Source organism: Lonchura striata, chromosome 20, assembly GCF_050655825.1.
Source record: "Lonchura striata isolate lonStrDom1 chromosome 20, ASM5065582v1, whole genome shotgun sequence".
In the NCBI taxonomy this organism is placed as follows: domain Eukaryota; kingdom Metazoa; phylum Chordata; class Aves; order Passeriformes; family Estrildidae; genus Lonchura; species Lonchura striata.
In genome coordinates, this window is record NC_140722.1 from 12,416,760 (window position 1) to 12,435,373 (window position 18,614).

General features: G+C 45.3%; 1 protein-coding gene across 1 annotated transcript in view; it reads right to left on the reverse strand.

The window, feature by feature from the left end:
• The window catches only part of GNAS (GNAS complex locus), a 128,517-nt gene extending 111,042 nt beyond the window's left edge, over nucleotides 1-17,475 (reverse strand). Inside the window, exon 1 of the mRNA XM_021553591.4 lies at nucleotides 17,104-17,475. Within this exon, the coding sequence (XP_021409266.1) occupies nucleotides 17,104-17,347 (244 nt within the window). The 5' untranslated portion in view covers nucleotides 17,348-17,475. The remainder of the gene's footprint in view (nucleotides 1-17,103) is intronic.
• Between the last annotated feature and the right edge of the window lie 1,139 nt (nucleotides 17,476-18,614).

An 18,614-nucleotide genomic window follows, 5' to 3' on the forward strand; every position in this document is an offset into this window, starting at 1 on the left:
TCCTTTTTACTTTTTGCCAATCAAAACCAGCCCACAGTCACCTAAGGAAGGAGCTGTGTGAAACTCCCTCTTGTACAGCAGAGAGAAGCACTTGGGCCAAAGGCTTTAGAACTTCCTTGTTTAAATGGCCAAGAAAAAGCTCCGGGCTACTGAATTTCTGGCCACTGACCTTTGTATTTGTTTATTTTAAAGATGTGTCACTATTTTTCTCATGAGCCAAACAATTGAATGATTTCTAAATTCTCTTCCCTCTTACCTCTTCTCTTCTTCCTGTTTTATTCTAGAAAGACTCATTCAAGACTAAAATATAAGGAGTAGGTATGGCCCAAATGTTGCAATTCCTCATTCCACAGATTGCTATCACTATTGCAATTGCTATTCCCTCTGGATCCAGAGAAACCCACACAAAAGGACACTACAGAACACACATTTGAATAGTATATGCTAGGAATACGAAATAAAGACTTTGAAGTATCTTTACAAAAATACTTCTTAATAATTAGAAGGAAAGGGCTTTACTTTTACACAGGGAGAGTTGCAAGTGATACCTTCTGCTCTGAGCAATGCCTCAGATGTTCATTTTGTGGATACAGGTAATTATTAGGTTCTGTGATTGCATTATCCCCATGGAATCATTCCCTTAGGCTGAATTTGCTTCTCCAGACACAGCAGCATCACTTGGCAATTCTGCTTTTGAACAAAGCTGACTTGACCTACTTTGATCAGAGTGCTGAGAGACAAGAGCTGAAGAGCTCAAGAGAAGAGAACTCTGGAGAATGGAGGAAATCACACAGACAGCTCTGTCAGAGAGCTGAGAGAGATGCTGCAATTCTTGGAGCCACTGGGGGTTCATTAACTCACAAGTTGAGGAGTGAGTGCAACCAGGGCTCCCTCCAGCAGCTGCCTCAAGGAGAGCTGCAATTCTGCTGGCAAAGACAGTCCAGTGAGTCCAGGGCCTAAAGGCTCCTTGCACAACCATAATAATCTATGTTAGGATGTGTAACATCTCTAGCAGACTACAGTTGTCCTACCCTGCCATCCTTCTGTCCATACAGTTTATACCATACACCAATGGTGTGCTGGTAAAATCCACAGCCTACCAGACACAGTTCCCTCAGTAGCAAAGGAGAGTGGATACTATGCCTAAATCCAAAATTTTCTGTTTAGATAATGAGTCAGACCGGAGAAAATTCTGCTCCTCTGTCTCTGGAGCCTAGACTAAGAAAAGGCCATGGAAGCTGCAGAGCAGCTGATAAAGCTGTGCACTGGGCTCTGCTGGCACCAAGCATCCCAAACTCCAGATCAGCATCCTGCAGGACCTGGCCCATGGCTGACCTGTCTGAAGAAAGCTTCTCTGCTCAGGTCTCCTTCCACTATCACTTCCCACAGAGCTGAAAGCACCTTTCTTATCAGAGAGCAATTAAAGGGGAAACTCCCAAACCAGCACCCTTCCCTTCACTCTGGTATTAATTTAAATAGTCTCAGAGATTTGTGTGAGCACTCAAAATTCCACGGAAATCATGCACATGCTCCTACCAGGCTAAATGTGCTGAAGAATCAAGCGCCAGCACATGACAGTGTCCCATGGGACAGACACCATCAGGCCTAGGAAGTGTCACAGCACTTGAGGGCGCTGCTGCAGTAAATTTAACTCACCCTAAAAGCCTTGACTTGGTTTTATTATGAACCCAAGCCTTCTGTTAAAATGTCAGCGCCTGGTGTTGACACTGACTTACATTATTGCTGTTATACGGTGGCCCTATTTTGGTAAACAATGAGCAGAAATTAGTCCTAACATTAAACATTCAAGGTTAGCACCTAGTTATGCCTTCAAATATTTGCACAAAGTGATAAAGTGGAAGGACAACACAAAAACAGTTTCATTTGGAATTTGTTTTTTGTTTGTTTGTTTTTTTTTTTTTCAATTTCCTTGCTTTAGGTTAAATGAGAAAGTGTGAGAAAGCATATGTGTCCATGGAACTAAACAAAAAGAAAATTTGGGATGAAGATGTAAGTGCTGATTTCTCTTGGAAGGGATACATGCTGCTGTAGCTCTTTATGGGCATGTTGATTACCCTGTTTTGCTCTATTTTCCCTGGTCTTTAATAGCATCCTCCCTGCAAGAGCTTCTTGACCCTCACGAATAAACCCACATCCCTCCTGCACCTTCCACCTGCTGCATTCTCCACTGCATCCTTCCTTCCCACATTCCTTCTTTAGGAGTCAAGTCCTGCAGGATTTGATGCAGTTTGGGATATTCAGTGCCAGCTCCAAGGTCCCCTCCTGTTGGGGATGGTTTTCTTGAGATTCTACCCCCAGCACACATCTGCCTCCATTGATGGGTCATGGACTACTTTGTTCTCCATGGGTTATGGTAATGTCTCAGCTCTTTCTGAACCAGTGTAATTAGCCCCTAACTTTTTCCTGCTCCAATGTCAAACCAGCTGGAAAGGTCTTTTTGAGTGAAGTAACAACTTGCCAGTTTGAGAAAACTCTATTCAAAAGTTTTGCCAATGCAACACATTTGATAACATCCATTTTTTTTTATTATATGACTTTGGTATTTTATTCTTTCTCAGTTCTGGCTGTCACACTCAATGTTTTTCATTGCAGGAGTTACATGATTTTTCTCAAAAAAAATATATATTGGGGTGAACTAGGATTTCTAACTTTGATCAATGCTGACTGCTTAATAGAGAAAGAGTAAAGGGAAATAGTGACAACAGAAAAGACCTCTCACAATGTGTTTTGGTATTTCTGCAGGACCATATTTCTCCATAATTTTATAACAGTGCTCTGTGCCCTTAACAATATAATATTGAAAATTTCCATTGACAGTGTTTCAGAAAAAGCCTGACTTTAAATTTGAGGAAACAGAAATATGGTAAAGGAGATGTGCTAGACAACACATTCAGGAGTATATGAACTGCTCTGCCAAAGATTAGGGATAACTACAGTGTCAGTCTCACAAAGATACATTAAGTACTGCTTATCTGTCAAAAACCAACTCCAAGTGTAAAAAGGCAGGGACAAAGTTAATAAAGGGAAAGCAATCAAAGAAAGATGCCCTAAAACTGACATTTGTCAAGAAAAGATAAGAAAACAAAGAACAGAGCACAAAGTAACTCAGCACTTTATCTGCAAGTGAACAAACCCTTTCTGCTCTGTGGTAGTGAAGAGTTATGCTTAAAAAACCAAATAATACAAAGGGGACACAACCAACTTTAACAGTTCTAGTTGTGCTATGATCTCTGTGTTTACAGCTGGAAACCAGAGCAGCACATTCTACCCTTGAGTTCTGACTTGCTGAAGCCCTCAAGACAGACTGAGGGGCCTTGGGACAGCAGCAGCCCGATGACCAAGCTGTCACAGGTTGAAAGGTTTTTCTTGGTTGGGCTAAGTTTGTGCTAAGTAAATGCTAAATTAATGCTAAATAATGCTATGGTAAGGAGTTTTATGAATTAAATGTTGTATTTCATCCTTTGTCAAAGATCATTGGTTTCTGATAATTTGATTTTGGTATTTTTGCCGAGGGAACTTTGGTCTGATTTTCATCTCGCATCTATCTGGTGGAGATTTCTCCTTTTTGCTAAGAGAGAGTAACAGAACCTCGAGCTAAAGCTAGGGTTAATAAAGCCAGGATCCAGGGCTAAACAGGTGCCAAAGCAATTGCAGCAAGGCCCCATCACTGCTGCTCCTACACCTTTGCACTGGGACCAGTTACCCACCAGGACATCTCCATCTGGCAGGGCTGGAAATCTTTGAATCTCATCTCTTTTCCTGCCGACCCAGCACTAGCTGGAATCCTCTGTTAACAGCCAGAAGAGTAAACTGCTGAGCTTCAGATTTAGCATTTTACCACGATACATGAAAACCTCACACATCTGCAAAGTTCAAGCCTTCCAGGAATAATTCCAATAAGATGCTTCATGTTTCCTGCTCCATGAAAAAATAGGAAAAAAAAAATCTCATCTATAATTGACCTTGACAGATATTGAGAGCATTTGGCACCTATTAAAACTCCTTTAAGATGAAATCCTCTAAGCTAGAATAGGAAACGCAAATCTGAACTTTACACCACATTTTGTTCACTGGAAACACTACCATGGTAGGTTCAGTCACTTATCTTCCATTGAAAAGCTATCTTGAAATATGTACAGAACTAACTTTTTAAACATTTATTGAGCAAATAGGACCCTTCTGTTTCACGCTACACGTCTGCTTTTTTAGTCAGACTATTAAAATTAGCTTGGAGATCTGCACAGCTTTGTCATTGTTCTTCTGTCTGGTCCACATATATGCACAGGGAACAGTTGGAGAAATGCAAAAATCCACTGAATGGAAATTTCTACTGCGAATTATCCCTACTTACAGCTTGGGAGACCATTAGAACCTCTATCTGACCACATCTAGGAAGCAGAGACAAAGCCAGGAACTATTAACAGTGAGCAGCTCTGTCTTGGTTGACACAAGGGCTGCTGTCATCAGAACCACAACCCACTGAAGTGTCAACAAACAAGTCCTTAATCAAAGAACAGGAGGAGGAAAAATATTGGCAGTTTCAGAGTGTCCAGGGACACTACTCCCACTTGAGAAATAAGAAGGTCCAGCTTGGAAATAGGGCCAAGCCAGTCAAACCAAAGTGTTTGACTGTCCTTTGAGTAAATCCAAGGCAAAGCTCTCTTCCCCCAGCACTGTTCTCACTGATGTGATCAGCTCCTGAGTGTGAGGGTTCCTCCCAGAACTCACAGTTTTCCATAAACATCTGGGTCAGATGTGACATAATCCCTTTCTGGAGGAAATTTTGGGAAGCACTGGAAAATTGCTGCTTCCCAAGTCAGAGAAGCAAGACTTTTTCTATGCATAGTAGGATGCAGGTGGAGGATAAAATTTAAAAAATGAAATAGGAATCTCTTCTAATAATGCAGCGTGACAGATTCCTAATGGCCAAGGCACGTGCTCTTCCTGTGTGAGCTCCACTGAACCAAACTGCCCCCACAGACCTGACAAATTCATGCCCTCCCAGCCCTGTTCCCATGGGGAGCTTGGCAGGGATCTCTCCCACCCTCCAGCAGAGCTTTAGCTCTTTGGCTGTACAAAAATCCCATTTTCTCTCCTCAAACACAAAAGCTCCAGCAGCATCTCCCAGGAGTCCAGCATGAAGGGATGAGCCACTTCCGTGCTCCAACACAATCCCTGCTCCATCCCCAGTGCACAAACACAAAAAGGGCAGCTCTTCCTCACACCCAGGGCTTGCCTGGTGCCTTTTGCTGTCCCTTTTGCACCTCATCCCATGCCAGATGCTCATGGGATGTGGCCCACCCTCAAAAGCACAGAGGCTGCAACGTGCCAGGGAAAGGCTTGAAGGTGGTTCAGGGCTTTTCACTTGATGAAACTGTAAGAAAATTGGAACAGTCCTTGTGGTTTTGGCATTAAAAAAAAAAAAATAAAAAATCCTGCCTAGCACAAGGAATGATTGAGTGTGCTGGTGGCTCAAGAGAACCAGAAGGGGCGATGAGCTACAAAAAAGAATATGGGACTGAACTACAAACTCTCCATCTCAAAAGCAATTATAGATCCCGTAATCTTAAAAGACTTAGAAACAGCACAGTTTAAATGTAATCGTTTGCTATTGGCCATGCTAATGACATTGGCTGAATAACCAACAAAAATATTAGAATTTCTCTGGCATAAATTCAACTATTTAGAAACTGGTATTCTGAAAAGTATCTGTGATCCTAAGGCTTGTACTATGTCCTGGTGGATTTTTCATTATTTCCTGCATTTTCCATGTTTGTCTGAGACAAAGAACTCAAAGAAATGCTCCTGAAAGTCCACTCATGTCCTGCTAGAGCAGCCACCACCAGGGATTTCACAAGTCCGCATCACATTTTATTTGTGTAAGAATTCTCTCCACTAAGTTTCAAGTAATTAGAAACAAGCTGTTCACATTAAAATTGCAATCTCAAATTATTATTTTACTATGACGGAAAATTACCAGTCTGAGGCGAAGCTTTACAAGTTATCTCTGAAGGCAGAGAACTGGACTTTTTATTCTTTATGCAAAGAAATATTCCAGTTGTTTCAAAATACATTTGCCATAGTTTAACCCTTACATTAATAAGGTAGCCTGCATGAAAAGGCTGTTCTTTGACAATAATACACCAGATAATATTCAGATTTTCCATCTAGTTCTAAAGGAAAAACTGCAACATGCAAGCACAACTACAACATGCTAGCAAACTCATTACAACTGTACAAATACTTTTAAAAAAATTATTTCTGGAAGCCCTGCAAAAGCTAGGCTTGAAATCTCTCAGTGGAATTACATTTTCGTTCAAGCAACACCACACAGTTTGGAAGCCACGGAAAATATCTATTAAGGCAGTTGCTAATTTAGAGAAAAAATGACCCCATCTGGAACAGTGTCTGCAGTGCTGTTCATTGCACCACAAGAAAAATATTATTGTACTGCAGTGTGTGAAGCCTTGTAACAAAGATGACGCCAGGTCAAAAGAATCTAACTTAGAAAGAGAAGTTGAGGTTAAGGTCTTGCCTTTACTGTAAAAGATAAAGTCCAAAAGGAAGTTTAACATGAAGGAAAGGGTGAAAAATAGATAAGCTGAACAGACAGCTAACAAATAAAAGGTTAATAAAGGTTTCCCGCTCCAAGATGTCTTCCAATAATGTAAATTAAGAAAAGTAACTTGGGAAACATTTTTTAAAATGTAAAGACATTTAAGAATAGCAAGAGTGTTATAGAGCTGATTGCTCAAGTAACACAATTAAATTAGGAGATCCCAAAAAGAAATCATGGGAATTACATCCCTGAGTTCGAAACTTCAGGGTAAATCAGGTATTCACTGACAGCAGCTCAAAGACAGGGTGAGTAAGGGGGTACCAAAACTACCAAAATGTGTAACCCAGGGCTTTTCTTTACATCAGGGGCTTGCACATGCAGCAGCACTGAGTCTGAGCAATCTCCTCCTCAACTGCAGCATCATTTGCCACAGAGATCTATCCAAAACTCATCTTCCCCAAAAAAATTAACAGTGCCCCCGCAATAGCAGCGGGGCAGTGCCACAGTGCCATGGAGATGTCCTGGGTTGCCCAAGGAGATGCTTGCAGCTTCCCCAGCACTCCCTGGCCCTTGGCTAACTCTGTCTGCTGGCACTGCCGTGAGCATTTCCCTCATTCTCCATCCCAATTTCACATCAGATTACTCCAGCAGCATTGCTAAGAAAGAGGTGATCTGTACTGAGTGAGATCAGTGGGAAATGAAGATAGTCAGTGTTCTAATACCATGCCAGGCCTGTCGTTGAGTAATCCAGACTTTGGACAAACAAAATAGCAAGCAGTTATACAGGACTACAAACATCTGTTTCCAAGAGGTGTCCAGATCATTAGCAGCTAATTCTATCTCTCTGTGACATTCCCTGCCATATGCTGGGGGATAATCTCAGCAAGCAACAGGGATTTTCATCTCAAATCCTAGCAAATCTGCTCTACAAGGCTTCACAGTTTTTCTTATGTCACTTATGAGATAATACCTCTAAGCTGCTCCTCTCTGCTCTTTTTATGCCTTGTGTACACTCCATCACAGCACCCAATAGTTCCTGCCCAGTAAAAAGTGGCAATTTCTCCGTGCCACCCTGGAAAAAAATCCCTTCTCTTGTCAAGAGTGAATATAAAATTTATCTCTTGGATAAACTCACACTCGGGCTGTCCCCATCACCCTACAAGTCCCATCCTCCAGACGAATGATGGCAGTGGATTTGAAACAATCTCGAATGAACCGTGGCACACCAAGCTCAGGGGGTTGAGGATTTGGTGGTCCTGCCTCCTGCCAGCCCCCAAACTGATGAGAAATTCCTGCAACCCCAGAGTTTCCACCAAAGCCACGAGCGGTGCTGCTGCTGCTGGCACGGAGGGACGTGCGGACGGGATATTTTTATCTCCTCTTCATTGCCACCCCTGTCAATCCAAAACAAACTTGAACTAGTGGGAAAGATGGTTCATGATGAGAAAAGGATTCCCTGGCTTGCTCTGCATGCCACCACTGGATACCTGGATCCCTGCCACTGCAGTGGCACAGCTGCATCAGCCCTGGCTTCCCAGCTCTCAGCAACTTCCCAGACAAAACCAGCAAACCTACTGCTTGCTTTTTAGCAGCTGAAAAGCAGCACTAAACCACATAAGTATTATGTAAAACGATCTTTTTCTAAGTATATGTTTATTGTGCACAGAAGAAGTGGATTTAATTACAAACAACTGGAAGTTTTTAACAGGCTGGATTGCCCCCTACTCCCTTTCTAAAAACTAAAGTTTGGCAGCAGCTTTTGGGTTTCATTGCAAGTCTTCTAAGTATTTCCTTGGAAAGACTTTACACTTGGTCCCAGGCAAGAAGTCAAAATCAACATTTAAAAAGCATGCCCTGCATAATTTCCAGGATTCAGCAGCGTTAAGGTATACTTTGGAGGCCAGGAGGAGAACCACTTTTTGTGCTTTTTGACTTGGTGCATAAAGCTGGTCTTCAGACAAGGAAGTTTATATTCCAAATAATATTTTTAACTACATGTGGTCAAGTACATAACTTATCAGGCCTTTCCTCAGCCCCCTCCCAGAATAATCCTGAAGACTAAATACTTTTGCAGTATTTAAGATTTTGCTTAGACCTCTACTAGAAGCAACAGAGTCTCAAACCTCCTAATGCAGAATAATTCAAGAGCAAACAAAGTCTCAAATAACATTTTCTTAAATTCCTTTGTACCATAAAACTACCATTTGGGCTTGACAGTGATATTCAGCCTGCATTGGCTGGTTCTGCACTCAAGTGGTTATACTCAGTTTCAAGGTGTGTCCAGGTGGGATGGCAGCACAGAGGTGACCGAGGGGACAGTGGACACTGCCCTTGCTCACATGAATAATCCCATTGGAATCACAAGGATATACATGTTTAAGAAATACCCACGCAAATTTCATGTTTATTTTTGTTTGGGGAAAACAGACGAGAAGAAACATTTTCCATGTGAATATCTGAAGTGCTGTTAAAAACAAATACATATTCTTCTGAAATATGAGCAAGTGAAATCCTGTATCACTCACCACCTAAAACCACAAAACGCTACAGATAAGGCTGAACTTTGCAGAGGCTGGGAGAAATGAGAGCACAGGTAGTGCTAAGGGATCAGGAGAGAAAATATCTTACAGCTTTTACAGTCTAAAAGGAATTTGTTCCATGCTTCTCATCAGCAGAGAAAAATCAGTTGTATTGAATTGTGAATTTCCTGTGTGGAGGTAAGGCAGGGAAAGCATCAGGACAGTATTTCACAGAGTGTTTTTCTTCCAAACAAACAGTTTTAACTGGTATTTATAAAAACCCCAAAACATCTGAATGCAAATTTTCAGCTCACAACACCATGCCCTTCTCCTTAGTATCTACATTTCCTCCCAATGTTAAGTCCCAGTCACACAAATCCCTCCATGCTCCAGAAAACCTCCCAGCTAACCAGTGATCCTGAGATTCCAGCATGAAAAACAACCAAAAAAATGCAAATCCAAACATATACAGCCCACAAACTAAAAATTGTGTTCAGTGGGGGATGGGGTAGGAAAGAGGAAGAGGTGGTGTACGTTGGTGTACGTGCAATGAGGATGACACAGAGTAAGAGGAGGTTAAACTCTAAAAAGTGACTTTTTTTCCCTCATTTCTGCAGCAGCATCTCCCCATCAGAGCTGCACAGCCCGAGTGCACCCACGTTCTGGGAGAGCCTGGGGACAGACGAGCTGCTGGCTTCCACTCCAGGCTCTCTGCTCTCCAGGCAGAGGGGGAGATGGACACTGGGATGTGTTTGGCACCTGCACCAAGAAGCCAGCACAGCTCATCACCTCCAGCACAGTGCCTGACAGGAGTGCCCAGCTGCTGGTGTCCCACTCAAACTGCTGTAAGCAAAACTGAAGAGTCAGAAAGGACTAAAGCCTGGAGAACCCCTTCCTCCATCCTTTGGTCCCTGCAGGGGCTGGCACACAACACAATTCACCAGCAGCAAGCCCATGATCCGAACTGCTCCAGGGTATCAGGGAAATCTAAAATCTCTGCAATGTGACAGGAACAATTTACAGTTGAGGCTCAGGTTTCTGGCTGCCAAGGGAGCAGCACACACCTCACAAGCTGCTCTGCAAGGCAGCCTGAGCAGTCAGAAACAGCTCAAGATGTGACTGATTTAAAAGGCAAAGGAATGTTCTCAAAATGCAAGCATTACACTATAAAAGCAACTTATTTGGGTTTAAACCTCCTGTAACATAATGCAGAGGAAGCACAACTGTGACAGGGCTTGTTCCCTCTTCCAAAACACTGAGGCAGAAGTGGCTAAACAGGGCAAGACTGTAGATTGTAAAACTGCAACTTATTCCATACTAGGAACCAACCCATCCTCCTCAGCATCCCCTTCCTTCACTTGGCAAAATAAAAATATCAACTTTCTGACATCTGTGTGACACCTGCTGCCATCCCTCTACATCCCTCAATGTAGAGAACACCCATTAGCTTTTCTGCCCTCTTAGTGACATACAGATCTTTTAAAATGCTGCCCAGACACCGACACTGTGGGTTTTCTTTACAGAGGGAACACATTAGAGGAAGTAAATAAAATTTTGGCTGAGCTATTTATAAAGCTTGCATGGCTTGGTTCTCAAATGCTTCGCTGAGCAGGGGAACAATAAGAATAAGTCATGGAGTTCAACTTCTCAAGACACATTCTTCAGGTCTGAATATTGAAACCATCATGGATTTATATGCCTGGTAACTGAGCTTTCTCATGAAAAGCATCTGAGTTGTCCTCACACCAGGGAATTGCCAAGCTCTTTTCCTGACGTTTTTAAATTGTGGCAATTAGAAGGAAATTCAATGAAATCATGCATATTTGTGAATAAGGACACTCCCAAATTTAAGGGAGCCAGGGAAGAACTGCATGTAATTAATTGCACTCCTCAAGGCTTTTCCTCCAGGGAAGCCCTTGCACAGGAGACAGTTCAATTTAAGATGTCCCAGTGGAGAATTATGCCAACAGTTGCACAGAAGCAAGCAAGACATTTTGCCTGCTCTGGCAGCAGATGGTGCTGACCAAGCAACAGGATCACAGGTTCAAAAAAGTCAAGTCAAAAAGAGAGCACTGTTGGGGTGGAGTTTGAGCTTTTAAAATAAAAATTATCAGATAACTCTGAAATTGGATCCATGGCTATAGATGAATGCAGCCTCTCTAGAGTGATGGATGATGATCTTTATGCCACCAGGCATTTAATGAGTGAAAAAACATTTCAGCACTACACAGAGATGGCATCTCTGCTGGGGAAAGGGAGAACTGTGTATATTTGTCCTGCTGTGTGACTGCACAGGTTGGTCCTGGGGATCAGGGGATCCTTCAGACCCCTCAACCCCTTCCTACAAAAATTCATGCTTGCACATGCAGAGAGCATCCCTTCAGCATTAGCTGCAACTGTGAAAGACATTAGTTTGCAGTTCAGATCCCTGCAGAGAACATTCACCTTGCCTCTCACAGCATTGCCATCCATTAGCAGCCCTCCATCCCCACACACTCAGAGCAGTGCAGCTCCAGCTTTTCAGACACCTTCCACTGCCAGACCCTGTTTGAAGCAGCTCAAACTTTGCCAAAATTCAAATATGCTGGCTGGAGCTATCTACACCATGTGTCTGCCTGAGGCTAATGATCTTTTTGTTCATGTGGAGGAAAGTCACTATCAGGAGCTCTCAAGGAAAAAAAAAAAAACAAATGAAAACAAAACTAACCAAACCAAAACAGAACAAAACAAAGCAGGACATGAGAAGTAACTTGCCTCTCCCCTTCCTATGAAATTTAAAATGAGAGCAGGAGAGAAATTACTTTACCAACGATCTAAAGCATAGAGGTGCCACTGCTGAGGACATTAAGTTGTTTTGAGATTCAGCAAACAATCACAAATCACATTACAGATGCAGCCAGCATTGCTTGCACACTGCGTAAAGCTTTCTTCAAGTTTGCAAAGCTTCCCAGTTATTTTTGTTTAGGGGTGAACATATTCCAAACCAGAAGATCTCCATTTGCCAACTGAAAAATCATCCCATTTTGGATACAGCAGTGGGAACTGAACAGGACGCCTCTTGCACAGGCTCCTCATTGCAAAGGAAGATCCATAATTAGCATTCCACCTCCTTGCTGTCCACAGCAAGATTGTCATGTCTGCACTGGGAAGTACTGGGCAGATGGAAACCACAGAGATTCCCATGTCCAAGTGTTCTTGTAGTATCTGGTTATTCTTGGGAGCCCTATTGGAAAATATTGCAATTCCTTCACCACTAAAGACAGTCCATCTGGGGAAGTGCACACTGCTGCCTCTCCAGCTGGTATCACAGTGTGCAGCCTGCTACAAGATACACACATCACAGGCATTCCCTAGGATATTTTTTGACCTATTCCTGCTTTTCTTAAAGGGGAAATCTGGTATAAGATGTTTAGTGTGCAAAATCTTGTTCTTGAGAATTAGGAAGCACCCAGGATAAAGATTCCTCTACATTTTTAGTCTATTTTGTCCTATACATCTTTTACATGATCTTCTGATAAGGATAACATGCTTTTCAGCAGGGTGTGTGTCCTCTCTTGCAGCTCATAATACATGGGGCACAAGAAACAAACTGCAAGTGAATGAAAATCTTGACAACAAGATTTGTCAAGTGCTCCAGCACATGCCTGTCTTTATAATTGGGTGTCCTCCTCTCCCACTCCATCCTGAGAGAAGCAGTACCAAGATAACCTCCTGTGAGCTAGCAAGGGAATCACCACAAGAGAAGGGATATTTTGTGGGATTTGCCATTCCATGCTGCCCTGGGGAACCAGGCCAGCTTCAGTCTGCTACGGAGCTGCCCCGAGCAGCAGAGCAGCACACAGGAGAACCAGCTGTGCTTCCCACTCCTGGGCTGCACTTAGAGCACCTAAAACTCCCTTTGTAAAAGTGCTGAGTGTTCACAACAATGAGGTCCATCATCTAATTACAGAAAGTATTTACTAAAAAAAAACCAAAAAAAAAACCAAAAGAATTTGGGTACTATGGATGAAAATTAGTGATAGGACATATAAAATCACTGGTTCCTTTGGACAATTTCAGCTTTAGTCTTTGATGGCATTTCCCCCTCCAGTATCCACACAAGGAGGAGGATACCACCTCATTTCACAGCATTTCACTGACATTTGTGGAGCATTCAGTCCCTGCAGTGATCAGTGCCACAGCGTGAGGAGTTCAACAGTTCTTTATTCAGCACAGGGTATGGACGGAGTGTCGCAGATAGGGCACAGGGTGACACATTGTATGAGGAGGATAAGAATATTGAATAGCTGCTCATTCACTACACAACATCCATCTTGTGCCCTGAATGGAGTACCAGCTCTGTGGAAGAAAATACAATGTAAACCATACAAAACAGTCTTTAATTATACGGCAGGCAGGGGCTCACCATGCAGCACACACACAGAGGGTGACTGTGGTCAGTCTTCACACTGCTATTTCCCAGCTTTTTAAAGTGTGTTTTTCTTTTATATAATATATTTCCACATAAAAACTTTCCATTTGCATACCCTATATTCATATTTGCACCAGCATAAATATTTCTGCTAAAACATTTTTACTGAAGCACTGATGTAGGGAAGATTCAGAATAGTTGTTATTTTATAAGCTGTAGTTTAATATAAATATTTAGGGTGACAAGTGCATATATTTCTATTTGTATATTGGAATCTGAAGTTCCTTTTCAAGATGGGAATAAGCTACAAGTACTTTGTACATAGGCAAGAGTTCAGCCTGAGAGAGTGAAAAAGCCAAGTACACAGAGATTGGCAAAGCACTGAGAGGGGACCAGCCCAAGCTCACTGTCTTATAGCAAGACAGATTCATACTTTCAAGTCTCTAAAAGAAAAAAAAATAGAGGAAAACCCACATTATTGTCACAAGAAGAAAGCACATGGGTAATAGGAATGTTTTATGACAAAGTTTAAAATCTTTTCCCCCATAACCACAGACTTTCACTTTTAGAGCCAGGATTGTTCTCCAACAATAAAACAACCCCACGCAATGAAAAATCACCTCCTATTCCCAGTAGTATCCCTGAACTCACACTATGCTGCCAACATAACAGTGATTATAATCTTGAAGTTGTGACTTGTATAGTTCACTAAACAAAACCCAGTAAGATTACACCTGGTTGAGCATTTCACAAAAACAAAGCGAAAAACCTCCCACTGCTCTGCTGCCAGTACAAAGTCAGATTATTGCCTCCAAAACAGAGCAGATGCAAGATCTTTGCTCTACTGAAATTAAGAGACATTCCAGGGCTTGGGATGCTATCTTATACAGCAGTGGTGATGAAAAAAGCACTGAAAAATTATTAAAGAAACATCAATCAATTAACAGCATAAAGGTGTCCATTGAGTAACTGCACTGCACACCCCTGAGCAGACATAAAATTATGAACTTGTCCTTCTGAAAAAAGGAACTACAATGTGGGAACATAAGTATCAGGCGTCTGAAGAGCATAAACTCAGTGATACTCTGAGTAACAGATGTGTAAGTTACACACTCACTACAACACCAAACCACACAGCATGGGCACAGAGACTTGTGCTCTGCCTGTGTCCTGCACAGCCCAGCCATAGGAAGGAACACTCCACCATTCTCAGCACAGCCCTTGGAAGTGCACGAGCTACTGCAGCCACATGATAAAAATAATTCAGCCTTGGGGACAGGACAGACCTGAAGCATCAGAGCAGTTTTCATCTAAAATGTTACTCTCAGAGAAAGAGCTGGCAGTCCCTTTGCTGTCCGTGTCAGCAATGCACCCCTACGGGAGCATGTCAGCCTAAAAATTTGGAACACAAGTGAGAAACTCTAAGTATCTACTGCAGCTTTTGCCATTGAGCTTCAGCACAAGCGAGGAGACACACCTGGCTCTGCAAATTTTCCCCACCCTAATTCCATTCCTTAGAGGAAGACTCAGCTGCAGCTTTAAATCCCAGCTGGATGCTCCTGGCCCCTGCATTCAACATCACCCTCCTGCTCAATTTGTGTGTACAATCCCTAAGCAATCTCAGCACAGACACACTCAGCTGTGGCAGCAATACCTGCTGATGTACATGAAGGATCACCAAATGTACCCCAAACTTCACATTCCAGTTTAGAAACAGAAAATCCTCAAAGCAACAGTGAGAGTGGGATGCAGGGGAGAAGCAGCAAGGGAAGGAAGCTAACTGGAAAACTGACAGTCCCTGTGCAAGGAGCAGGGAAATGGGTCTCTAAGGCATCCCAAGATTTACAAGAGGGCCAAAAAGTGACTTCCTGCTATTCAACTCCAGGCTGAAATGTAATAAACGACTGCCAGCATAACACTGACTCATATCCATCAGATTTATAAATCAGTATTTTGACAAAGAAAGCTCTGTTGGCTTCACCATAGACAACTCTAAACCACTCAGATGTGTTGTTCAACCCACTCAGTGTTCAATGTCATTGCAGCAAGACCCAGCTCTTTATTAAAAACCAGGCAACTGAAATACTGCCTGTAGCCTTTATGACTTAAAGGCTTGCAGATTAACATCAAAACTAGCCCTGCTGTTGGATTTTTTTTCTGACTTATTTAATCTACAAAGGAAGAAAAGTTCTCATGGCTCCTCCTTCACACACTTGTTCACTACAGAACAGACTGGAAATACATTAAAACACCAAATGATAACACACCTACAGGTATGGGGTGCTTGAAAGGAATGCACGTTGGGTAGAGGTGTGATTCCTTACCAACAGTCACAGCAATGAGCTTTACTCTTCCCACAAGTGTTGCTCAACCCCCTTCCCATGAGGAGGGACACCTTCATGAACAGATTTGCATCAGTATAGCTGCAACCACATCAAAAGAAGCTCTGCTTCTGGAATAGAAACTTTTACCACCAAGATGCAGAAAACAAGGTCCAATATTGTTTTCTTAAGCTCCTTAAAATTCTGCTTCTCTATTACAGGCTGCAAACACACACCAATATGAATAAGGCCAAATTTTGCTATTTATGCCCTGCAGAACCACATGCACTCCAAGCATGAGAGGCGCTAAAGTTATTTGTGAACATTTGAAAATATTCTCTGCTATTCCAAGATGCTCAGGGTAACCTGTATTCCATCTGCATTGCACTGGGAGGCAGAGGAGTGGGAACATTTCCAGCCTCTTTCGACTTACCTGAAGGCCAATACATGACTTTCTAAGCCTGTTTGGGTTGGGGTCGTGTACTACACAAGCTCAGACATCACACAACTGCATAATTAAAGTGCCTTTCCATAGAGCACCCCTCGGGAAGGCAATGCCGGTGCTGTCACCGTGCAGGAGCATCCCTGCCCGTGAGCCCTGCGCAGTCCAGGGCAGGGACGAGCTGCCATGCAGGGAACAAGAGCTGGAGCAGGGGGCAGCGCCGGATGGACCCGCACAGCCCGAGAGGCTGCATCTCCCCGCCGTGCATTCGGGGGGGAGGCGGAGCGGACAACGGCAAATCACTCCCGCAGACGGAAAACTCGGGCTTCCTCCTAACGGGGGAGCCTAAACGGGAGAGCCGCCCCCGCTGCTGCCGCGGTCCCTCTGCATGGCTCCGTGTGAGCAGCCAGCGTGGGGACAGCGTGGGGACAGCGTGGGGACAGCGTGGGGACAGCGTGGGGACAGGCGGCCCCGTGCTGGCGCCGAGCATCACCTGGGATGCGGCTGCTCCTGGCCTCGGGCCGGCCATCGGCTCCTACCGCACACTGCAGCGGGCGCGGCCGGGCACGGAACCCCCCAGCGCCGGTACCCCGGGCCGGGCACGGCAAATCCCGGCCCCGTTCCCCCCGCGCTGCCGCTGCCCCCCGAGCCCCCGGAGCGCCCGCCCGGCGCCGCCGCCACGTGCGCGCCCGCCCCGCCCCGGTGCCCCGCGGCCACCGCCCCCTGCTCCCGCCCGGGCACCGGCGGCGGCCTCGGCCCCGCACCGGCCGGGCCCCGCACCTGCCGGGCCCCGCACCTGCCGGGCCCCGCACCTGCCGCGCCCCGCTCACCCAGCAGCAGCAGCCGGTGCGTCTGCTTGTACTCGCGCTTCTCCGCCTTCAGCGTCTTGTCGATGCTCTTGCTCCGCTTCTTGTCCGCCCGCTCCTTGGCCACCAGGTCCTGCCGCAGCCGGTGCCGCACCTGCGGGTCCCCGTGCTCCGCCGGCGCGGGGGTGTCCGGCTCGCCGCGGCTGCCGTAGGGCGCGGAGGGGTGCGCGGCGGCCAGGCGGGAGCGCAGGCTGTAGCACAGCCCCATGGTGCCGGAGCCACCCGCCCTACGCGGGCATCGCTCTCCGCCGGGGCGGGCAGGGCGAGGCGGCGGCGCCCGGCGGCCTCTTAAAGCGGCCCCGCTCGGCCGGCGGAGCGCGGTCCCGGCCCGGCCCGCCCTCCCGGCCGGTCCCGCGCCGCGGCCGGCGGGAGCGGCCGCACGTGATGCGGACATGGTTACCGTATTCTCTGGAAAGCGCCGGCCCGCGGGGGTCGCGCCGCAGCGCCCGGGCCGGCGGGACCCGCGGGCTCCCCGCCCGCCCCGCGGGTCAGCGCTGCCCGCGGCCCCGGCCAGCGCAGCCGGCGCTGGTTGGCGTTTCAGCCTGGCTTTTGCCAGGTCGGGACCTGAGCCGACATCCCGTCGTGAGGATGCTGCGGTGCCAGGGAGAGCCCTGTCTTAGTTTGGACGCTGCGCCTGAGCTCCTCACGCAACACCTGAGCCCGCTGGACAGAAGGACACTAAGACCTGTGCCATTTTCATGCCCCATTTTTAATTCACTTCCTGCCGCACACATATTTGTCAGTGACTTCTTGTTATTTTCTACCAGTGCTGTCATCCAGTGCAGAAGTAACTGATGAACTTCTTCTGGAGGCACCACATCTGCCTTCTGACAACAAACTTCACGTTTAGCTTCTCAGTTCTCTCAATTTACCTGGCCTGGGGTGGTGGTGCTGATTGTGGCTGTACCCCCTTCCCTGGCAGCATGGGCTGTGCACAGCACTGCCAGCTTTGTCATGCTGTATTTTGTACTCATCTCCGGCCAGCTCTGAGCATTCACTTATGAGATGACTAATGCTCTCTGGGGCCTGGCCACACATCCTGCACTCTGGAATTGAAGCTTTCCAATCAGCTCTCTATGCTGTAGCCTTTCCTCAGCAAACAGCCCGTGTGGTTCTCACTGAAATCTCCATTTCTCCTCTCGGCGCTTGCTCACAAGTTAGGTGTCTTCTTGATGCAAATTTCTCATTCAAAATCTCCTGCAATTGGTACAACAATTAGTAAGTGAAAGAATGAAATCCCTACACAGCGGGGAAGTTCACTTTGCACATCACTGCTAGCCCAGGATTTGACAGCAGTTGCTGCCTGTTGCAGGAATAAATCCATCTCACATCAGGCTCAAGATGCCCACATGACTCATTCTGCCTCCACTGTTGTAATGCCTTTTCCTCTGGGGCCCAGAGTTCGTTCTGATGAACACACCCCTGAGAATGTAATATAACAAGAAAATGTAAAGGTCAGCCTAGAAGATTATTAG